We start from the raw sequence: 23,982 nt of genomic DNA on the forward strand, positions 1-23,982 counted from the left end.
AGGACTGGGGTGTGTATCCGCTGGCCCCGTGCTGTGGACCCTTGCTCACCCCTGCCCTCTTCTCGTGCCCCCGGCGCCCCAGGTGCCTGAACCCAGGCATTTTCTTCTCTTAGAGAAATAGGTCCAGGCATGTATGTTCCCTGCACACCCCCACAACTTCATTCTCAAAATCTTATGTAGCAGGGGCTCTGTGAATGGGACAGGCGGTCCTGGCCTTCCTGGAGCAGACCTCCCCGCCTCGCCTCGCCTCGCCTCGCCTCGCCTCGCCTCGCCTTGCCTCGCCTTGCCTCGCCTGGCAGACAGATCCGGAGCCAGGCTGTCAGAGGGAGCAGATGCCGCAGAGCGCAAGCCCAGGGAGGAGTGGATCCCCACAGGGTCTTACTGCTCGCCCCTAAGCATTTAGGCATCGCTCTGCCTCCCGGTGTTGGGACTGCTCTCCCCTCAGCAGGGGTACAAGCCCCCGAGGATCCTGAGAGTATCAGACAGCTAGCATGGCCGGCGGTTGGCTCCCCCTTCCCTTGCCCAAGGTCGAGGCCATGGACGGATAGGCCAGAGCATAAATGCATTTCCAAAATGTATCCTGGTACCCTGCCGTATACAGGAGTGCTAGGCTTCACACACAGCGGCCAGGGCCGGGGGGCTGGACCCACCTGTCCAGGTGCCCTGTACCTTCGCTCCACCCATTCCAGGCACCCCTCTCTGAGATTCTGAATTCTCCAAGCCCCAAGCCCTGCTGGACAGGGCACCTGAGGACAAAGGGGCTTGCAGCCCCGGTGATGAGTGACTATCCGTTCCTCCCAGTGATGAAAGCTGATCCTCTGAGAAGCCGAGTCTGACTCAGCTGTGCTTTGAGAGTATCTTCTTGGCCATGCTGGGGGCCTTCCTGGAGCAGGTGGCCTTGCCGGGGCCAGAAGGACTGCTGTTGCTGGTGGTAGGTGGCACACTGGGGAAGAGGCATGGACCCAGTGACCCCCAGAGGAAGAGGAAGTCTGGGCTCAGAGCCCAGATCCACTTGCATTTGGAAAGTGTGGAATTTCAGTTGTTCGTTCAGTTGTTCAGGCTTTGACCCATGTGGACCCTGGGTGAAGAGCCCTATGCTTACGGCCTCGTCTGACTCTGCCTGACACATTTTTGGCCCTTGGGGAGAATTCAGGGCCTCGGTTTTCTTGCTGGGGTGTGAGTCGTGGGCAGACAGAGCGTTCTCTGGGTTGCCGAGGGGAGGAGAATGCAGGCTTTCCTGGCACTGAGGGGGACTGTAGCCAGCAGGGGGTGGAAAGAGGGTGACTTTTGCTGGGGTCATGATGGCAAGGCATTTTTAGCTTACTCGGCCTCCCAGAAAAGCGCCCCATCAAGCCGAGTGGGAGGTGTGCAGGTGTGGGTCAGAGCCGTCCTCCGTGAGGGGCAGTGGGTCGAGCCCCCAGGAGCCTGGGCCTCAGCGGTCACATGGCCTCGACCTTGGGCAAGCCTCTTCCTCAAGGGTTTGGGGTGTTCTCCCACTCTCAGTGTCTTGGCTTACGCTGCTCAAGTCAACCAAAGAGAGGAAGGGTCCCCGACCTCTCTCGGTCATAAAGCTGCAGACCCTCGGAGCATCTTCCCAGGGGTGGCCTCCAGCCAGGACTGCCTGAGGGAGGGAGTGCCAGCTGTAAGCCATTTTATTAGAAGGATTTCCAGAGAGTCCCCTACCCCTAAATATTATAGCCTGCAGCCTCCCTGAATTCTGGTTGTCTCTACGCAGTCCTGTTATGTAAGTACGTACCTTGGGAAGATGCTAGTGGTCTCATTGGCCAAGATCCTCATCCTCCTAATGGCCACTTTAAGGGAGAAAAAGGAAAGGAAAAGCTCGAAGCAATGCATTAGGGGAATTTTGTTCCTCACTGAGGCTCCTAGCTCCCCTCTAGATCTGGCTTAGTCCTCTAGGTGGTGGCCCCACCCCCCGAAAATAAGTGGTCCCCTTTGGCAACCAAACCCAGTGAGCCAGACAGTGTGACTGAGAGTCATCCCCCCAAACTGGGAAATACTCAAAACTGAAATGCTTGAACATACTCAGAAGCACATTATATTCTTAAAATACAGATTTGGTTTTGCAATTATAAAAAGGAATCACATTATGAAGAGTTTAGAGAAACTGCCACTTTCTCATGCTTTGTGTTTGTCTTAAATGTCGTTTTTTCACAGAGGCTTCCTTAACCATCCTATCCAAATTAGGTCTTTTGTGGCCCTGCCTTTTTATTTTTAATTGAAGTATAATTAACGTAGAGGGTTATATTAGTTTCAAGTGCACAGTATGATTCAGCAGTTCTATACATTACTCAGTGCTCATGGTGGCAAATGTGCTCTTGAGTCCCCATCCCCCACTCTCCCCTTAGCCCCACACCCACCTCCCCTCTGGTAACCATCAGTTTGTTCTCTGTATTTAAGAGTCTGGGTTTTTTTGTTTGTCTCTTTTTCTTTTGTTTGTTCCTTTGCTTTGTTTCTTAAATTCCACCCATGAGTGAAATCATATGGTATTTGTCTTTCTCTGACTTATTTCACTTAACATTAGAGCCTCTAGATCTATCCATGTTGTTGCACATGGCAGGATTTCATTCTTTTTTCTTTTATGGCTGAGTAATAGTCCACTACAAACATATGTGTATGTTTATATATGTATATATGTGAGTACTGTGTATATATATTAGCGCTGCTTCTTTCTTTATGCATTCATCTCTCAATGGACACTTAGGTCGCTTCCATATGTTGACTATTAAAAACAATGCTCCAATAAGCATAAGGGTGCATATATCTTTTGGGGTTAGTTTTTGTTTTCTTTGGGTAGGTACCTTCAGTAGTGGAGCTACTAGAGCACGTGGTAATTTTATTTTAAAAATTCTGAAAACACTCCACATTGTTTTCCATAGCAACTGCCCCAGATTGCATTCCTACCAACAGTGTACGAAGGTTCCTTTTTCTCCACGATCTTCACCAACACTTATTTCTGGTCATTTTGAGTTCAGACATTCTGACAAGTGTGAGGTGATATGTCATTGTGATTTCAGTATGCACTTTCTTGATGATGAGGGATGTTAGCTAAGCGTCTTTTCATGTGCTAGTTGGCCATTTTTATGTCTTCTTTGGAAATATGTCTATTCGGGCTCTGCCCATTTTTTCAGTTGGATTTTTTTTTTTTTTTTTTTACAGTATTGAATTGTAGAAGTTCTTTATATAGTTTGGATGTTAACCCTTTATCAGACATATCACTTGCACATGTCTTCTCCAATGGTTTCCTTTGCTCTGAAAAATCTTTTTATTTTGGTGTAGTCCCAACAGTGTAATTTTGCTTTTGAATCCTTGCCAAGGTCTGGAAAAATGTTCCTATGGCTGATGTCAAAGAGATCACTGCCTGTGTTTTCTTCTAAGAATTTTATGGTTTCAGGTCTCACATTTAGGTCCTTAACCCATTTTGAATTTATTTTTGTGTATGGTGTAAGAAGTCCTGTTTCATTCTTGCATGTAGCTGACCCGTTTGTCCCAATACCATTTATTGAAGAGATGGTCTATTCCCCATTGTATATTCTTAGCTCCTTTGTCGCAGATTAACTGACCATAGATTTCTGGCTCTCTATTCCCTTCCATTATGTGTCTATTTTGATTACCACAGCTTTGTAGTATATCTTGAAATCTGGGAGTGTGGTACCTCCAGCTTTGATCTTCTTTCTCAAGTTTGTCTTGGCTGGCCCTGTTTTTTTTTTTTTTTTTTAAACACACACTATTCTGTTCTTGTTATGTGCCGGGAACTATTCTAAGAGCTTCAAAAGTATTAACTCATTCAATTTTCACAAGAGCCTCGTCAGGTACTTTTACTTGCTCTATTTTACAGTGATGGGGGAAACCAAGGCCCAGAGAGATCAGAAAACCTGCCCGGGGTTGTATAGCTGGGGAGTGGTAGAATTGGGATTTGAACTCAATAGTCTCAGCATTGGGTTCTGCTCCCCCAATCCCAGCTCTCCCTGTGCTTTGTCCATTGTCTCCCTCCCCCTTGGGAGGCTAAACTTCTCGTCCTCGCATCCATTCTGCTTAGCAAAGTCAGGCGAATGAATAAAGGCTGAGAAAGAGGGAAATTGGCCATAAGCCAACTACCTTAGACACTAATTATGACAGTTTTGAAAGATGGTAGATCTTCACACCCTGGGTAGGAACCGCTCCTGCCAGTTCCACTATTGTCTTTGGGAGGCCAGAGCGGCCACAGCTGTGCCGACACACCTGGGGCAAGAGGCTGGTGGGGTTCCTGGTGCCAGTGCCAGGCTCCTGCTCGGCGGCGGCTCCCCGCCCTCCCTCCTGACCTTGCCCTGGCTCACTCCCTCGCTGTCTCTCCGAACCTCCTTATCTTGGTCTGCCTGTCTTATCTGCTTCTCTTTGTTCCCAGCTGTGCCTCCAGAGCCTCCCCTAAAACTACTGGGGTTTGAGGACACGAGACAGAATCTTTATTTTATAAACATCATTGGGTAGCGTAAAACAAACATTAGCACAGCAGCCAAAGGGGGGGAAAGTGTAGGCAGGTGGTAACTTTGGGAACCTAAAAAGTGGGATAAGGTTGAGTTATCTGTTACATCTGATTCAGAAGCTGCTGGAGTCCTAGGTCCTGTCTGATCCCTGTGTTGGCTGCCCCTAGCCATGGTGATGCCAAGGGAGTGCTTGGGAGGAGGGGCATTAGATTTCTATGAGTTCCAAGCAAACCTGCAATATTGCCACAAACGGTGTGTTTGCTATGAAAACATAAGTACACAATGAGTCCCTAGATCCCATTTCCACCCACTGCCCATAAGGCCCCCACAGAAGCTTCCAGATCTCAAAGAGGGCCCTGTCTGCTCTCTCTGGCTCACCATCTTCCGTCAAGACTCCGTAACAAGTGGGGCTGAAAGGCTCAGTTTGCTCCTTCATTCATTCTTGGCTCCTTGTCCGTGTTGGTGGTTATTTAACAACCTTCAATGAAAATACGAGAAAGTAGAGGGGACCCAGGAAGCAGAGATGAAGAAGCAGCCTATATGGATGAAAAGTTAAATTGCAGTGCGAGGGTTAACGGATGCCATGCTGGCCACATCACCCAAGGGGCCGGGATATGTCAATGGCGCCCAGGACAAATATCAAGAACTGAGTCCACAGGCAGGAGCGATTCCTCTGGTTGGAGGGCAGAGGATTGGTTCGCGGGAGGGTGGGTTTGCCCTGGGCCTGGAGGAGAGTAGGAGGTGGAAAGCCCAGGTGAAGGCAATGCAGGCAGAGGACTGGCCTGTGGTTTGGCCAGCAGAACCAGAAGCACAGCCCGGGACTCTGGTGAGTGCACTCGGTGGCACACGTCTATCTGACTCATGCATCCACGGGACTTGGGGGGTGGTGAGTGTGACGCTGAGTATCAGGGCTGCCCACAAACTTAAAAAGAAAGGCCTGGAAACCCAACGGTGGGACACAACCTACAAGTCAGTGTGAAAGCAAACCCCATGTGGAGCTATTCTAGAACATGTTCAGCGAGAGGGGACTTCAGACTGAGCTGGGTCACAAGTGACCAGATGTGGGTGACTGTCCGGGTCTCTATCCTGGGGCACTTCCCGAGCCACAGTGGGATGGAGCCTGGAGGTCTAGCATCTTCAGGAGCCAGGTGCCTGCTTGGGAGGGGATTATAGGCCTTCCCTGAGCTGGGCTAACTGCAGGACCCATCCAGTTCTGGTCTTGTGCTGAAGTGACTGAGCCTTGGTTTCATAGAGGACAAGGTTGACCTTGGTGTATGTCCCCTGGGCCATAGCCTCTGGGTCCTGATGACCCCTCACCGCCCCGGTAGCCCAGAGATATGTGGGATCTACTTCCAACAGCCATCTAATGCTGAGGCTTCTCTGTGCTCTGTCCCATGGGAAACCAATAGGTTCTAAGAGCCCGTTTTCCAGCCTGGCTCAGGCCAGGCTGAATCCTGCTGGCCTGGGAACAGCACAGCACAGGCACCCTAGTGAGTGCTCAGCAAATATTTGCTCATGGAATCCCCATTCCCTACACTGCTGACCGCCTGATCTGACTGCTTCTGGGATCCTTGCTCACCTGCCTTCACCCTCTGCACCTGTCCTCACTTCCTGATAAGGCATCTCTGTGCGTGTTCTGGCCATGGGACTACCATCCACCATTCACCTGTCGCCATCCCCTCCAGGCCCATGTCTCCAGGACCCCACCTCCTATGACTCTCACTTGCTGGCTGGCCCCCTGGGAAGGGCTTTTAATGGAGGTAGAAAGCCCACATGAGAACCTAACTGGGGGAGAACTTGGAAAGCCAGCCAGGCCAGCCAGCCGCCTGGAACACCCTTCCCTGCATTTATCTCTATATACGCATATGTAACATATGTAATCTGATATGCGCATCTCTACATACGCATAGACGAATCGAATCTATCTATGAGGCATCTTTGCAGGAGTGTACAGAGGTGTGTTCAGACACTGGCTTGCTGGACTGTTGCCAACTGTCCTATCTACTTTCCTCCACGTCAGCATGCCTTGGCTTACACAGTCCCGGGGTTGCCCCGAGAGGCACAGAGGCATCCGAGTGGAGGCAGGACAGCCTTTTAGGATCGTGCCAGGCTTGCAACTTCATAGGAGGAGTGGAGCCACATGGCTGCTGAGGTCCCTTTCATTCCACGTAATCTGAGTGCAGACCACGGTGCTTTGTAACCCAGACGTGGTTAAGTGGTGTTGATGCATTCTGTGGGACAATGTGGCATCAGTGCTCATTAGGACGGTGTCTGGTTGGAAGTCCTGCCGCATAACTTACCGATGTGCTCCTGGGGGTACCTGCCAACATTTCTGTGCCTCAGTTTCCTCCCCTGTGAATGAGGATAACAATAATACTCTGAAGGGTTGTACAAGAGGGAAGGAGGGAGTGCGTAGGAGGTTCTGGCATAGTACTCTACGGCACGTGCTCGGTCAGTGTTGGCTATTGTCCTTAAAGCTGGCATTATGGTTCTTGTTTCAGACCTGGGTCCTCAGATGGGCCCTCTGGCTCTATGGGGTCAGTGTCAACCATCCCTAAGCTCCCACCCTTGCTCCTGCCCTAAAATTCCCCTGTTGGAGGGAGGAGGTGCTCTTGCCTGGAAGTTCCTTCCGACAGGCTGCTCAGCTGGATGGTAGGGCCGCCCGGGGCCCGGACGGACTCCACACCGTCAGTCTCAGTGGGGTGCCTCCAGCCGGGCCCCTGGAAGGCACCGTCCACCCCAAATTCTGAGGGGTTGTTCTCCTGGCCCATCCAGTGAGCATCTCCTTTATTCCCTAAACTAACCAGAGTCTGAAATCCAGGTTTGTGTCGCCAGCCCACTGGCCGTGGTCGCAGCCCGCTCTCTACTTGGACTTGACCACTGGAGCAGTCCAGGCAGACTTTCTGCTTCTACTCCCTCAACCACCCTCCCTGCTCCATGAAAGGGCCAGGCTGATGTGTCAGCTGGGCTTCTGCTGTGAGTCTCTTGTAAGGCAGCTTGTCACAGGCTGTCCTGTGCACCCCGGAGTGCCACGTGGGGTCTCATCTCCGCACTGAGAGTAGGGGGAGGATTCTCCCCACTCCACCGCGGCAGCCCACCCTGGGTGTTGGAGGGAAGCCCCGAAATGAACTTGGCAGGGCTCATCAGGTTCAACCCTGTCATTCCAGAGATGGGGAAACTGAGGTCAGAGGGAGGAAGCATCCCATATTTCAAGCATGCTGGCAGAGAAGGATGTGTCCCCTTACTTCACCCCTGGAGAAAAGTCACTATAGAATAGTCTGAATGGTTCATCAGTTTTGCCTTCTTATATGAGGCTTTTCTTTTATTGAGAGGGCAGAATCTCCATGCAGCACTCTTTCTGGAAAGAACAATTTACTTAACAGATTTCGCCTTTAATAGGAGGGGGAACTTGGCAGTCCCCCATTGCCGCTCCTGGGACTTGGGGAGGAAGGACTTGGAGAAGCCTCACCTCCCTGGGGAGGGCCCACGGGAAGACGAGTGTAAGTAGGGGGATGAAAGGAGTGGGCTCCTGGGCCCCCAGGAGAGGAAGGATGGGGCCTCTGGCTGTCTCTGAACCTCTAGCCCACCGCTGACCTCGTAAAGCTGGAACCTGTGAGAAACTGAACTGTGAGAAGTTGAGGTGCTGACTCAGTCAGAATTAGATACTATTTGCATATTATTTCTGGGGTCCTTGGGCTATGTGTGGTTTGACGCTAATAAGAGCAGCCCTTATTTCTGACCCACACCTCCTGTATCTCTCCTTGGACTGACCCTAATGCTTGAGCTTCACTGCCGGTCAAATTTGGAACAATCATCTCACTAGATTTCTCATATTAGCATCAGGAACTCAAAGATGAAGCCAGCCTATAGCTCCTTGGAAGGCCAGGACAGTGGCTTGCCAGTAGGTGGGTGTTTGGAGGGCATCAGCCACAGACCAGGCCATTAGTCTCCCACTTGGGATGGAGAACCGCACCCTCCCTTCCCCCAAACTAGGCCCATCTTGCTGTGTCTGCTTACATGACCTATTTTCTGGCCACAGCTAGTATTACCTGTTCTAAACATCTGGAATTACCTGCCTGCTTAGTCACCTTCCCTCTGGCTTCAAACAGCTGTTGGGCCCCACCCCCTCTCCACCTCTTATCCATCTAGGGTCCCTCCCTCCCCTTTTTCTTCCTGGAAGGATCTGGAGGTACCAGATCCACAAGTTCTGATGTCTTTAAAAGGATCAGCCTGGGCAATAAGGCTCATTTGAGAGCTGTGACATTCACCTTGACTCTAGTGAAAGTCCAACAGCCCATCCCCTTTTGGCTTCCAACTGGGCATCATGAGGGCCTGTGTGCCCCTGATAGTGGCCATACTCTTCAGCCTGGCCTGGGCTGGTAAGTCATTATCTGGTGGGGGTGTAATAGTCCTGTGTAAAGAAGCAGAGAGTTGGGGAACTTGGTAGAGGTATGAGCAGAGTGGGACAAGGAAACTTCAGCTCTGTCCTAGAGCCATGGAGCACCTTAGAATCCATCCCTGTCAGAGTATAGGAGTTGTCTTTGGGGTGGAGGGGACTGAGGAGCATGGCTGAGGGACTAATGTCATGGAACCCCCTTCATAAGTCCTTGGAAGACCAGACCCAGACATCCCTTGCTCCAGTCTGACTTTTGATCTCACCAAGGTTTGTCTGTGGGACCGCTGTGTGATGTAAAGCTTGCTGGGTTTGAGTGGCCTGGCTGCCCTTGGAAACTCTCTCCACTGCCTGTGGGTGGGTGAGGTTGTTTGGGGTAGGACCCTGCTCTGGGTAAAATCTCAGGAGATGGGCAGGCTCAGCGGGAAACTGGAAAAGGCCCTGGTCCAAAGGTGGGCCATGTGCTCTCTAGGCTATACAAATGGTCAGTGGAATGGGCCTCTGACCCAGTGACTAAAGAACTAGAGCACGGAACTGGCCTGTAGTTACTAGCGGTGCAGGGAATGGGACCAGCAGAAGGACAGCAATGCTTTCCTTGGTAGCTGGGCAGAGTGCTGATGCTGATGTGTTCACTGGCAGTTGGTTAATGGGTGCGGAGGAACGGCGGCCAAGGGAGGGGCCTGAGCTGAGAGGTGTGGGGAGAACCCTCCTCTGCCCAGAGGAGAAAGAATCAGAGCTTGATGCCCACCCCACCCAAGCCAGGTGGTTCTTAAATCGGACTGTCGTAAGGATGAATTAAGATACTGTATAAAAAGCACCTTACGTGGAGTGAGAGCTCAACCAGCTGAGGTTTGGGTTATGCGTATGTATATGCCTATTCCTGGCAGAAACCCTCGTTTCCAGTCAGGTTATATATGGAGACCCATGATGGGATTCCCAAACGGAATTCCCTGCACTGGGAGGGATGGGGGACCTCTACTCCGGCACCCGTGGCAGAGCAGCTGGGAATCAGCTCTGTCGGGGGCCTTGGGTGGTGGGCAGCCAATGGGGAGGGCATGGAACTTCTAGCTTAGTGTGAGCCAGTGGCCGCTCGGTTAGCCCATCCCAGTCTCAGGAGAGGAGAGCAACTTTAGACATTGGGTCTCTGAGCAGCCATCCTCGAGAACAGAGGCAACAGTGGCTTTAGAAACGCAAGTGGAGCCCTTGCTCCTGGGGGAGGAGGGCAATCTGATCTGGATGTGGGGTGGACGGGGAGGTGCGAGTCTATCCTTGCTGCCTTCTTTCCTAAGGTGGGCAGGAAGGGGCTCGGCTCTCGTCCTTCCTAGTTCCTACATCTCAGAACTTAGATGCAAGACAATGAATCATATGGAGGAGTCACCATCAGCCTTAGGAGCCTGGTTGTTTCGGGAGAACTGGGGCAGGAAGCTGGTCCTGGAAACGAATCTTCTTGGTTGGCTAGGTCTCCAGGGAAACCGCCTCTGGGGCTCCTGGACAGGCACGGATGGAGGATGATGTCCCGACCCTCAGAGCAGCTAAGTGCTGGTGTAATAGCGACACCCAGGTTTGGGACCAGACTCTCTGGGCAGGCAGCGTGGGTAGCGAGTGGACCTTCTGGCATATTGAAGTTTTGGAGACTGCAGAGAAATTTAGCATCTCATGAGACAGGGGAGGCCCTAAGCCCTTGCAGGGGAATGGAGGAAAAGCCTGGGTCTGAGACAGACAAGGCCAATGTGAAGAAGGCCAGGGCTCAGAGAGATGAGGCAGAAGGGCAAGGGGCAGATGGCTGCTGAAGCAGTGACTCAGTGCCTGGCCAGGGAGCGAGGCTCGCACAGGGCCCTGTGTGGCCCACAGGCACAGGGTGGGGACACTGGAGTGAGGATTCAGAGTGACTCGGTTCATTGAGTGTCCCCAGGACAGCCCAGCGAGGTACCTATGAGGAAAAGAAGTCCCTGCTACCTCTCCTCCCCACCTTCAAATCCCAAGGTCATCTCAAAGCAGACCAAGTTTATGGGGAAGGGAGTTCTCACTGGGGACAAAGTTTTCGAACAGAGATGACAAGGTTCACTCAGCCAGGGCCGTGGGGGGCATTCTCCTGAGCTCCAGAGAGCTGACTAGTCACGTGGAGCCCTTCTCAGTCTGTGCCAGCTGCTGGAATGAAGTGAATTCTTTCCTGGGACTCTGCTGATCGGGCCCATTGTGAATGTTGCCTTGATTTGTCTGAATTTTCTCCCTTTGGATTCTGGGTGTTCTGCCAGGCTGACTGGGCAGGCAGCTGACTGAGCCTTCCTCCTGCCTAAAAATTTCTCCTTAAGGTTTTTGCATTTAGGTTCCAAGGGAGCAACATTTAAGATTCAGAAAGAGTTCCATTGAGCCTGAAAGGACAAGTGGCCTTGGGCCTGGTTGTTTTCAAGGACAACCCACTGGATCAAAGGCCTGCCACATGGGAGGCCCTGGATCCAACTTGAGGCTGCCTCAGGACGTGGTTAACCTTGACCTGACACCTCTTTGATGTAGAGAATACAGGCTCACAGCAATGACGTCAGCTAAGAAACTGTCAGCGACATAAATGCACCGACACCCTGGTCTAAGGGCTGGCCCTGCTGGAAGCCAGGGAGGGAGTCAGTCGGATGAAGTGCGTCCACAGGGAAGACTGCTCTAGCCAGTCTGAGCACTTGCCACATTGGAGCTGGGTGTGGAATATTATCGCTGTTTATTTATCTAAGCAGCCCATGTTGCTAGTAAGGATAATGTACTGTACTAAGTGCTTCACAAATATCAACTCATTTAATGCTTATAAATATTCTATGAGACGGACTCCATTGTCATGACACTTTCACAGATAAGGAAACCCAGGCACAGAAGGTCAAATAACTTGCCCAAGAGCTTATAGCTCGAAAGCAGCCAAACCAGAATTCCAACCCCATGAAGTTTTGGCCCCAGAGTCCAGGTCAAGTTCTTTGCTCTGCCACCCTCATGAACACCATATAAACCGTAATCCCAGAATCCAAAGTAGTAACTAAACCCACAACCTTCATATTCACCTCCCACCCAATACAGGCTTTTTTTTTTTTTTTTTTTTTTTAAGACTTTATTTATTTATTTGACAGAGATCACAAGTAGGCAGAGAGGCAGGCAGAGAGAGAGAGAAGCAGGCTCCTTGCTGAGCAGAGAGCCCGATGTGAGGCTCTATCCCAGGACCCTGGGATCATGACCTGAGCGGAAAGCAGAGGCCTTAACCCACTGAGCCATCCAGGCACCCCCCAATCCAGGCTTAAATCGAGATACGGTACCTGTGTGGAGTCACCACTAGAACCAAACTCCAAATCTAATCTAAGGCAAAAGTGGGGTAATTTCTCTTCTCCTAGTCTTGACACACTCTTCAACCCTGGAGTGGCATTAAACCTGTCCCCTTATTCCTCGGCCAAACAGCAATGCAGAACTTTTACTTCATCGATAAATTTAACTCCAGCCCAAATCCTGACCGTAGCTTTTAATTCGAACCTAATGCACTGTAACTCTGGTGCAAATTAGGTTTTGGTTTCCACATTCATACAAATTCCGATGCTAATGGCGACTCTGACCCTGATCTTGACATCCTTCCTCGCCCACAGCCGGGCCCCTAAACCCAGCATTCACGAAACCCAAACCTCAGGAACCTCAAGTGGAAACAAAGTCCCTGTAATTACCCTTAAGTCTCAGAATGGAAGGAAAGGGCCCCCGAAGCCAGCTGTCACCAAAGACACCTTCCGACTCTGTCTTTGCTGGGGTGGGCATGGCGGGGGTTGTGTTTTTAAGAGTAGTAGCGGGCTTGTACCATTTCTTTCAAAATTTTTTGTCTATGCCCCTTGTGACCAAAAATTTGCTTCTGCAGGCCATGTGGCTGGAGTAAGGGATGTGGTCTGTGGTTACACAGCGGATCCTGTTCCAGAATCCAATTCTCACGTATACTTGTTCCCCACATGAGCATAAACTAATTCAAACCCTTTCCAAAGACTAGAAGAAACCGAAAGATGGGACCTGGGAGAAACAGGGTGCAGGGGGGACCAGGTGAAGGGGAGCAAAGAACAAAGGAGCAGAAGACATAAAAGGGGCAGGATGAGAGGAAGGGGGTGCCTGGGGAGAGGGCAGGTGGGATCACTGGAACAGTAGTGACCACCTTCACCTATGTGACAGGTGAGTGATGACCTGTGGGTCACGACCAGTCCACAGACCTCTTTCTTTGGTCTGCAGAAATTTTTTAAAAATTGGAAAACTTCATATGAAAAGGAAGGATTCTCTTAAAAAAACTAGAGGTTCTGGCAGCACTGAGCCTGCACTCCAGCAGAAGGGGCTGGAGCTGGGAGTGGCTATCAATTTCAGGCCAAGCATCAGTTCCAAGTTTGTTACAGTCCCCACCAATTCCTACTGCCTCCTTGCTTCTTTACTGACTTCTCTTAGAGGTCTAGCCTCGCTCAGCATTCAAGTCTGTGATCCTCAAGTATATTATGAGTTCTGCAATACAGGTTGGGTGGGAGTGGGATGGGGATGAGGTTTTTGCCGGTGCGTGGGAGGCTGCCCATGTATTTCTCTGCAGCAGATGGCAATGATCTTCCCTGCTAGGTGGGCCCCATGCCCCTGTCTGCAAACCCTACCACAGGGGGCACCTTGAGAGGGAGAATATGACCCTCACAGAGCTGAGTTTGTGACCTTTACTGCCCGTAGGAAAATTAGAGTCCTGTGCATCTCGCTGTGATGAGAAATTTCACCGGGACGCTGCCTGCCAGTGTGACCGCCAGTGTCCCCGGCATGGGGACTGCTGTGAAGACTATGAGCACGTGTGTACTGGTGAGGCTCCTTGTGGGGGAAGGGTCTGGGAGGCACAGTGGGCCAGGCCATGCCCACGCCAAGACTGCCTGCAGGGTGCTGGCTCAGGTGTCTGGACTGCAGAACTGGGTTCCGTGATGGATGATGACACGGCTCCAGGAGCCCAAATGAGGACACTGACGAGCAGTGCAAAAGTCAGGATTTGTCAACTGCTTGTCCCAGCTATTCTAGGCTGTCCCAGTCTAAAACTTCAACTTAATAGATATTATTTATCTGGAATATCTATCTGAACTATCAGGATAAGCAATACTATTTTGGAAGTTCAAGTAATTCCAAATGCAGCAGAATAGTAACAAACATTAACATAGCATGTATCTCATGACCAACTGTAATACAACACTTTATATCACCAAAGTGTAAAAAGGGAGTCGAACTCTCCAACCTCTATGCCCCCAGGGAGCCTGCGTGGTGTCACTGTGACTGTTGTGATTCACACACACCACTCTCCTGGTAATGAGTGGACCGAGTGGCTGGAACACCTTCAATCTGTCATTCCCTGTCCAGTGATTAAATGGGACACGCACTACTCTCAGAGGCCAATTGTTTCTCTGTTACTCTAACATAGTTTAAAGGTCATTTGAAAAATTATTTTGAATAATCCTCTTGTTTGGATGCTTCCAGTGTTTTAGACCGCCAGATAAATGGTCTTCTGCTTTAGGACATGAAGCCTCATTAAGTTCACTGTCAAACCAGGTGCCCCGACTCTCAGTTTGGAAAACATGATCGCTAGAGCCATGGTAGGTAATGGCTAGCAAGACCACGGCATACGGTTGTGCAGGTTGTACACTGCACAAGGGTACCTGGCTGAGAAGCCAAGTTGACCAAAATTGAGTCCATTCTTGCTAACCCATATTCCTTGCTTGGTGAAGAGATGTGTCGACTGAGAGAAAGGAGTACCTTTTTCTAATTTTCCCAAAGGAGATATCTGCTGACCCAGCCATGTGCCCACTGAGCTGCTTGAACCAGAAGGAACCCTCATTCCATTTACATGAAAACACCATCTATACCAGCAGGAGTTCTGTTGATCAAGCCCAGGGAGGGAAACACAGGTCCAGAGCTCGGTGTCAGAATCAGAGCCTGTCCCTTTCCCCTCGCCTTGTGCCCTATTCAGCAGACACAGGAGAGCCTGTTCAGCTTGGACCATCGGGCTGGCATTTCGCAGCACAGACATGACTTAGCTTGGGAGCCAGTCCATCTCCAAGACTCTGATTTGCACCTCAGAATCCTTTTCCCAAAGAAAAAATATGGATGACGCTTGAGACCCTAAATCAGCCCTTGAAAGTCTGTTCAGCATAACTTTGGCGGAGTTAAGAACCGGTGGATGGTCAGGACTTAGAACACAGCCTGTCACCAAGGAAGTGATCAGAACACAGGGTGTTGGCTGAACACATAGTCTGGCCTGTGCTTCTGATAACACAACACCATCCAGCAAGCTCACTAATGGATTCCCAATCACTTTGTAACTGTGTTGCTTCTCTGGGGGAAATTACTCCCACCATGTACGGGAGAGGAGCTCAGAGTCCCCAGGAGTATCCTTCCTCTTCCTCCCCACCCCCACTCCACCCAGCCTGCAGGCCAAGGGAACAAGGCGGCAATACTAACGTCCTTTTCTGAACTCACCTCCCCCACCCCCTTCTCTGTTGCCATTGCCAAGTGTTGTAAAGAAAGAATGGAAGTTGGTATCTCAGGAAACAGTTCTTAGAGTTCTTAGTCCCAGAGGGCCTGGGTGGAGTTCACCCTTGACTGTGACTGGGAGTTATTATAGTAAGGGATGTTCCTAAGCAAGGCCTTGTCATCTGGAGAGGAGCAAGCCTGTCCTCTATCAACAGATCTTGAAGAAAAGCCATACCCGAATCAGGGTGTTCAATCCAGAGGGCACCCCTTCCTGCCTCCCCTTCTCTCTGTACAGATGAACACACTGAGCGCCAGAATGCTGAAGTGGCAAGGAGCGTTGTCACCTGGGGAAATATTTTTCACTTTTTAGAATAGTTTCCAGTCATCTATCCCCTTCTGTATTCCGTTTTTATTTATTTATTTAGGGCACTTTAAAAGCACTGCATTTATTTCCATATTAATCAAACTGTCTTCCGTTTTTAGTTTGTCTCCTTGTTCATTGTGCCTCAGCCCCTGTTTCATATTTTCTTCCATTGCACGGCTTGTCCTGGAGGCTGGGGGAACTGGGAATCGGACATAAGGGGAAGGGAGCCCTTGGGGGTGGCTGGTGACTCTACTTCTCTCACCTACAGGAGAAGAGGGCCCCGAAGAGCCAGAGCCATTCCTGGAGCTGGAGGAAGAGCCGGTGGAGGCCCCAGCTGGCCGTGAGTCTGCCTTTCTAAAGGGGGGGCCTGCAGGCTAAAGGCGGAGGGACACGAGAGGTGACAAGGAGGAGGCAGCCATCCCAGCGGCAGCAGGCACAGTCCTGAGCTAGAGGGACCCCAAACCCAGTATGAGGGCTGGCTTCTGCAGCCTGGGGTGTAGGCAGGAAAGGGAGCCTGAGGCCTATGGAGGGAAGTGGAAGAGATTTTATTTTTAGGGTGGGAAGATTATAAAAACAACAGGCCAGAAAGTAGAGTTTGGCCTCTCCACAAGGCAAGGGCTTCCGGACCGTGGAGGGTGTGTACCAATTCAGCCTGTTTGTTTTCCTTCCCTGGAGATCTTCAATAGGAGCGCGGAAGGCGAGGCTGGAGGGGGAGGGGAAGGGGGGACCCGGCGGGCTGGCCCAGAGCGACCTCTAGGGGTCTGCCCCCCACACACCTCTCCCTGTGCTCTCAGACCTGTACTCGGCACCCAGCTCCTGCCGGGACCGCTGCCACGAGGCCTTCGACTGGCACCAACCATGCCACTGCGATGCCCGCTGCCCAGAGTTTGGGAACTGCTGCACGGATTTCGAGAGCCTTTGTGGCCACGGTCAGTCTCCTGCTCCCTTTAGCACAGCCCCAGAGATGGAGGAACTCTCCAGAGCGATAGTTCTGCAGGTGCGCTCGCTGGAGCAGCGTATCAGTATCCTCTGGGCATAGATTAGAAGGGGAGACTCTAGGAATTCCCCCCGGACCCACTGATTGGACACTCTGGGGGCAGGGCCCCCAAAACTGTTTTAACAAGCCCTGCAGGTGATTCTGGGGCGTATCCACATTGGAGAACTTCCCGGAGGTGGGAGCAGTGGGCAGCATTGCAGGCAATGCCATGTGCCTATTTTAAGGAGCCTTTGGGCCTGAGGTCCCTGCCTTCACCCAACCACTAGGGTGATGGACTGCAGCCTCCTTCTCTGGCTGTCTGCTTCTGGAAGGCACCCAGGGGAGGGGGGCTCCCTCCCCCGGCCTTCCTTGGGCTGAGAACCCCCTCCCCACTCCTCCTAGAGGGCTTCTCCTACAGCAGTGATGCTATAACCAAGGAGGAGCTACAGAGCATCTCTGAGAAGATCTACAGGGCGGATGTCAACAAAGCCCAGAAGGCAGACATCATTCTCAACAGCCAAAACCGCATTTCGCCCTCAGAGACCAGAGACCAAGTGGACCGCTGCCCAGAGCCGTGAGTCCCCTTCACTCTCCCTGTACAGTGTCCCCCCACCCCTGGCTTCGCTTCTTTGCCTGCCTCAGCTCTTTTCTCCTCAGGCGGGATGGAAGGGAGAGAAGGAAATAGGTCTCCAGGGACAAAGAACACCATCTTGAGGGGCTGTGGGTATCCAGTTGGGAGGGTTTCTGTGACTGACTGGGCCGAGAAGAGAGCTGAGCTTCCAAGAGCTGGAGTGGGAGAAAAGAGCTGCCTCATGCACACCCTTCAGAGGAGCTGAGGTCCTGACTCTGCTCCTGACCTCCACCTTTGCATGCCTGCCCTGACCTGTCTGGCTGCCCCTGCAGGGGACGGGTGGGGGTGGTCCTGCCCCATGTTCAGGCCTCCCTTGCACCTCCCTCCACCTCCCGCAGGCTCTTCACCTACGTCAACGAGAAGCTGTTCTCCAAGCCCACCTACTTGGCCTTCATTAACCTCCTCAACAACTACCAGCGGGCCACGGGTCGTGGGGAGCACTTCAGTGCCCAGCAGCTGGCTGAGCAGGACGCCTTCCTCAGAGAGGTCATGAGGACGGCGGTCATGAAAGAACTCTATGGCTTCCTCCGTCACCAGAGTGAGTGAGCGACCCCAAGCCCCACAAGGCAGTGCTCAGGACAGGAGAGCCTGGCCGCCCTGGGCCTCCATGGTGGGGAGGTGAAGCGAGAGGGGCAGGGTTGTGTAGTGGCCAGCAGGCCTCTGGGAGGGCTAGAAGGGACCCTGGACCTAAGCAGTGGAAGCAATCTCTGCTGGCTCGCAAGTCACCTCTGCTCTGATTTACTCTGAGAGGCCTGTGGATACCTGCCACGCACTCACTGTTCCAGTCTCAGGCTCTCTGCAAGCCCGGGAGTCATCCCTGCACCTCCCCCAACTCAGCTGATCCCACAGGCACGTCGTCGGGTCCCTCATTCTCCTTCCTCCTGCTCCAGGTCCAGGAAGGCCTGTTGGCTTGTCCCACATTTTTGCTGGGGAAACAGCAACAGAAAATCACCAAAAGCTTCTACCGGGAGGGGTTCTGGCTAGCGCGGCTAGCCTAGTCCCCGGATAGGGACGCATTTGAATCAGACCAAAAAAGGTTTGAGCCGCAGGAGTTCTTGGCAGGGGGCTGTGTCGGTTCGCGTCCTGCAGATTCCTCTCCTGAACTCCAGGCAGCCGGGCTGGGCCTCATGGCAGCTCTGTCCGGGTCTCCCCTCTACCCACAGCGGCTGCCTTCCATCGCCCGCCTTCCTTTACGTGTGAGTCACCGGCTGCTTTTAGGTGAAGAGGGTGACGCCCGAGCACCCGGGTGAAGAGGGCACGATCCCGCACCGCCCTCTGGCGGTCCTCTGCCGCAAACACGAGCGAGAGTCTTGGCAGTCGGGGGAGCCCTCCAGCTTTCCAGAGAGAAGCGGGGAGGTGGGGGCGCCCACAACAGGCTGATGACTTGTCTGAGCCCTGCGAAGTCGTGAGCAGAGCCCGGTCTGGGACCCAGGGATCCCATACTGAGGCCGGGCTGTTCCATCACGTCTCTCCCTGTCCAAACCCAGATTGTCCTTCAAGTTGCAGCTCACATCCCACAAGGCTGGGTCTGCACCTGCCTCAGCTCCCCGCTGCCTTTTGGCATCTCCGCAGCGTGTCATCAGAGGTCAAGGGTTGGGGGGGGTGGGTAGCCCAAAATAGCTTTGGGCCCGAGGGGGCCACTTGTTAGTGGTGTAATCCTGGGCAAATGACCTTACCCGTCAGAGCCTGATCTGTGAAATGGGATCTTTGTGGATTAGTGCACGTGAAGCACTGGGCGGAGAGCCTAGCACTGGGGAAGTGGTATGAACCATTCAGGCTGCGAACCCATTCTCTGTTATTGTGTATACATTTTGTCTCATTTTCTGACTGTGTTTTAAGTCCTAGAAAGGCTAGCATATGTCTGTGTCTCTTTGGTATCCTCCACACACATTTCTGAGCAGCAGTTGGTATTTGATGGCTCCCTAAATTAGAGCTCCAGCCCCGACCTCCCCATTGGGGCCCAACTGCCTTGTTTCTAAACTGGGCATAATTGGTATCAACCCTATGTGAAGATTCAATGTGAGGACTGAAAGCACTTAAAAACAGTTGAGGTCCATAGAATGTAGACAGTAAATTGAAATATTTTTGTATTGTTACTTTTTGACTGATGCCCAACTCTCTGGCCATGGCTTGTGAGGCCTGGTGGCTGCCTACTTCTCCGACCTCCTGTCCGACCCCTCCCCACTACACTCACTGTGCTCCAGCCACCTTGCCTTTCCCTTAGATCATTGAATACGGAGCCCAGGTTGACTTAGAGCCTTGCTCCTGTTGTCCCTTCCACATGGAAGACCACTTCCCCCAGGTTTTGTGTGGCTGACTCCTTATCCTGCAGGTCTTTGATTAGTGCTACCTTCTCAGAGAGGTCTTTCTGATCTTCCTTTCTAGAAGAGCCCAACCCCATCCCAACCCCATCGCCAGCCGTCATGGGACACTCTGCTTTATTTTCTTCATAGCACTTAACCGCAATCATATTGTATATTATTTGTCTTTTCCGCTGGAATGAAACTGTGAAAGCAGGGATCTTGTCCTTGCTATTCCCTGCTGACTCCTCAGCCTGCAGAACAGGTGCACTGTGGGTAGTTACAGAATGGAGAACTATCTTTGTTGGTTGAACCTCTGTGTCTCTTAATGTGCTGGAGCAGGTGGCTCTTCCCTGCTTCCCAGGACCTGGTCCCACCTTCCCCGCTCTTAGGTCCTCTGTGTTCCTCCCCGCAGACCGCTACGGCTCCGAACAAGAGTTTGTCGATGACTTGAAGAACATGTGGTTTGGGCTCTATTCAAGAGGCAATGAAGAGGAGGACTCGAGTGGCTTTGAACACGTTTTCTCAGGTGGGATCATTATGGCTGGAAAGAAAGAGTTGGAGGGAGACTGCTTCCCTCAGGAGGAGGGCGGCATCAGGCACTGAAGAACTTGCAGCCAAGCCTATTAGCAGGGACAGGCCTGTCCACCCCCAAGCCAAGAAGAAGGGGTCTGAGGAGCTGTTTTTGAGGGATAGTCTCCCGTGGAGTATCTAAAGGGGGAAGGAGAAGACACTAGGGCTCCCAAAGGTCACATGTAGGAAGGGAGCTGGGTTTAGGGGCAGGGCTGGCTACTTCTGAATGGTCCTCTGCTTTCCAAGAGGCCCATGGTCTTTCTCCCCACTGTCTCACCTCATAAGGCTCCCACCAAGTTTGGCTTGCTACTGGAGAAATGGCTGAGAGGAGATTGGTCACCCAGGCTAACCAGGAGGAATTCTCCCAAGGGCTTGAGCTGAAAGGGGGCGGGGAGGGCTTTCCTGGGTGAGAGTTAGGGATGTGTGGCATGCTGGGGAGTGTGGGCAAGGGGCTAAGCAGGTGTGCATTCTATGAGCCAAAGTCTCAAGAAGGGGGACAGCCTTGGCAGGGAAGGGGTGCAAGAAGTCGGAGGGGAGGCCCAGATCACCCACCTTGAACTCTTCATTATAGGTGAAATCAAAAAAGGCAAGGTCACTGGCTTCCATAACTGGATCCGCTTCTATATGCAGGAGAAGGAGGGCCTGGTTGACTATTACAGTCACATCTACGACGGCCCGGTGAGTACTGGGTGCTGACCTGTGGGCTGGAGAAGCTTATTAGTACCCAGACTTTCTGCCCTCACTCTGCACTCCCAGCAGCCAGACAGGCCTCTCGCCCTGCCTCTCGTTGGCTGCCTAGCAGGGATGGTGAAGATGACTTCCCGATCTGGTGGCCAGTGGGTTTAGGCAGCGAGGACCCTGAGATTCCCTTCCAAACAGTGAAGCCTCCAGACCCGGAGAGGCAGGAGGCAAAGAGCACTATCCCTGGATGGGAGGCTGGGGGCCGGGAAGATCTTCAGAGGGGAACAAGTCGCAAAGGTATGTATTGACCTCCTACCTGAACTTCTTTAGAATGTGGCCTTGGCTGGAAATTTCAGCCTGGCGAGCCTAAGTTCAACTCCTTACATTTTAGAGAAAAGAAACCTTTGCTGCCCTGTGCCAGGAAATAATTGGGGGACAATAAATTGTCTTTCTCCTCCACATGTCATAGCTACAAAGGAAGCATTATGGTCCCCGCTATCCTGGTGTCAGTCACAGGAAAGCAGGCTCTGGCCTCTTCGGGAGACTCATGCTGGCAGCTCCAGACAGTGGGTCCAAGTAGGGCTCAGACCCTTTAGCTGGGCAGACCGTTTCCTTGGTCGATGTAAAGAATCCAGCCTCCCCAGAAAACTCATGCAGGCCCCTCCTGGGGGCTGCTGCCATGTACCACCTGTCTGGCAGACTCCACTCATGGCATTCACCAGGCCTCCTTTATTACTCTCTGCAGTGGGAGTCTTACCCTGACGTGTTAGCCATGCAGTTCAACTGGGACGGCTACTACAAGGAGGTGGGCTCAGCTTTCATCGGCAGCAGCCCTGAATTTGAGTTTGCGCTCTATTCCCTGTGCTTCATTGCAAGGCCAGGCAAAGTGTAAGTACTGGGCCAGCCAGGCCTGGGGAGCAGGCTGGAGCCACAGGCTGTCCTCAGACAGGACAACCAGGAGAGCTGGATTCTGCAACTCTCTGGCTTGGACAGACCACCCTTCGGCACCTCAAGTTTTCTCACTTGGGAAATGAGGTTGTTAGATAAGGCTGGTGGTTGCCAACCTTCACCTCAGTGGCAGAACCACCACCTGAAATCTTATGCAGAACCATCATAGGTCAAACAGTTAGAGATGCACTTTCCCTGGTGCTCCAGGCCTCTCTCTTCGGTCCCCAAGGCTGCTAGAGGGAACTCCGGAGCCCCAGAGAGTATAGCTTGAAACCACTGGGCTTCATCTCTTCTAACGTTTGAGGACTTTGGGTCCTAATATGTCTGAAACCCTAAGCAGACGTTTAATTTCTGGGGGTTCAGCTCTAGAATCTGAGATTTTAGATTACTGCTCTGGGAAAAAGGAGTCCTTCTGAAGGGGTGCCTGTGCATGGGGAGTGGGAGGTAATGGCTGAAGAAAGCTGGGGCAGTTCTCTGCATGGGTTGGGCTTGATCTCCCTAGTGAGGGGATGGGCATGGGGAGACGTGATGGGCCCCTATGACTTGGCCATCTTTCCTCCACAGATGCCAGTTAAGCCTGGGTGGCTATCCCTTGGCCATCCAGACCTATCCCTGGGACAAGTCCACCTATGGAAATGGCAAGAAATACATCGCCACGGCCTATGTGGTATCTTCTACTCGATAGAGCTTGGAGCCCTATGGGGCATGAGAGCAGTGAGAGTTTCTGCAGGATGCAGGGGCTATCTGCTCTGGGCTGCAGGAGGCTAGAGGAGACTGAGAGGGATTCCCAAGTCTAGAAATGCCCTTATGGTTAACAGAGAAAAGTACAAATAAGAAAAATGGAGAGGAACAGTAAAATCTTTGTGCTCCAGCATTTTGGAAAGGGAGTCCAGACAGAGAAGATGGGAGCCCCCTGTGGCCCTTGGCCCTGATGGGAGGTAAAACCATAGACAATTCCTTGACCTCTCTAGGCCTCATGTTTCTTTTGACTGTAAAGGGAAGGGGTTTGCCCCCTTTCTTCTTTTTGGAGTTGGTGAGAGGGCAAACCTGATATCATTACTGTGAAGGTGTTCTCAATTGTTCTTAAAAAGAACAGCAGATAAGAATTCAAGGTCACTATAATGGCTGTTATCATACACAGCTTTGCAAACTGCAATTCAGCCCTATGTTGGGGCCTCAAAGAACTCTGACCATGGAAATCAAGCAGTGGGTAGTTGGTCTTTTCTTGGGTTATAGCATCTCAGGACAGGGTCTGGGAGAACTCTGATGCTTGATGGAGAGGAGAGTGGGTTGATGCAGTGAGTGAGCTTGGGAGGGAGTGAACTTCTCCAGGCTAGCTCAACAACTGCATCAAGAAGCTTTCTACTCGTAGATGCTAGTGTGGGTACAGAGGTATATTTCGATCCCACATAGTTTGTAAAAGAGTTCCCCAAATAGGAGGAAGAAAGGAACTTGGAGCTTGGTGACATTAAAAATTATTGTAAGGCTAATCCAGTAGCCATAATTTGCTGGAATTACTCCAGATTTAAAGATCAGGGAGAGGGGAGCTCCCTGTTCCAACCTCAATTATGCATTTCTCCTCCTGTGGCCTTACGGAGAACCAGACACTGTCCCACAGAACTAGGCTTGAACTATGGTTTACAGGGTTTGAGTCTCCAATTAAAGTCATTAAAGAAAATTGAAATCAGTCTCCTCTTTGTATATGACCCCCCTCAACTGTCTGTCCCCCTCCCTTTCTTTTCCCCGGAGTGATGTTGCTGGGTTCTGTGGCTCTTCAGGATGGTGTGGAGAATGTGGTATCTCAAATCCAAGAGGACTGACTCATCAAGTCTCTCTAGCCAAGAGAGGAAGAGAAGCCTCCTGGCTGATTTGTAACGTGAAGAGTAGAAGGAGGGAAAGCACTTATGACTTCTGGTTCCACATATTAGGAGCTTGGAAGTCACTATTCCATCCTAACAACAAGTGAAAAACTGAACAGACTGAAAAATCAACAACTCTTCTTGGATCTGTAGAAGAGATGACTCCAGCAAACCAGGGCCCTCAAGATTAGAAAGTCAGGCAAATATAGATTGGAATAAGCTTGGAAAGATAAGCTTACTGGAGAAGAGACTCTCCTGCAGAAAGGCATTGCAGAAACCAGTGCCAGGATAGGAAAATG

The 23,982-nt window shown here is 51.7% G+C and overlaps 1 protein-coding gene across 1 annotated transcript; it reads left to right on the forward strand.

Moving 5' to 3' along the window:
- Positions 1-5,217: 5,217 nt before the first annotated feature.
- On the forward strand, positions 5,218-23,508 carry ENDOU (endonuclease, poly(U) specific). Its single transcript, XM_059185555.1, has 10 exons — positions 5,218-8,860; positions 13,576-13,698; positions 15,984-16,055; positions 16,510-16,644; positions 17,094-17,265; positions 17,661-17,860; positions 20,038-20,151; positions 20,767-20,873; positions 21,622-21,764; positions 22,389-23,508. The coding sequence occupies exons 1-10, from the start codon at positions 8,806-8,808 to the stop codon at positions 22,507-22,509; spliced, it is 1,242 nt and encodes a 413-aa protein (XP_059041538.1). The 5' UTR covers positions 5,218-8,805; the 3' UTR covers positions 22,510-23,508.
- Positions 23,509-23,982: the final 474 nt, after the last annotated feature.

Source organism: Mustela lutreola, chromosome 8 (assembly GCF_030435805.1).
Source record: "Mustela lutreola isolate mMusLut2 chromosome 8, mMusLut2.pri, whole genome shotgun sequence".
NCBI lineage: Eukaryota > Metazoa > Chordata > Mammalia > Carnivora > Mustelidae > Mustela > Mustela lutreola.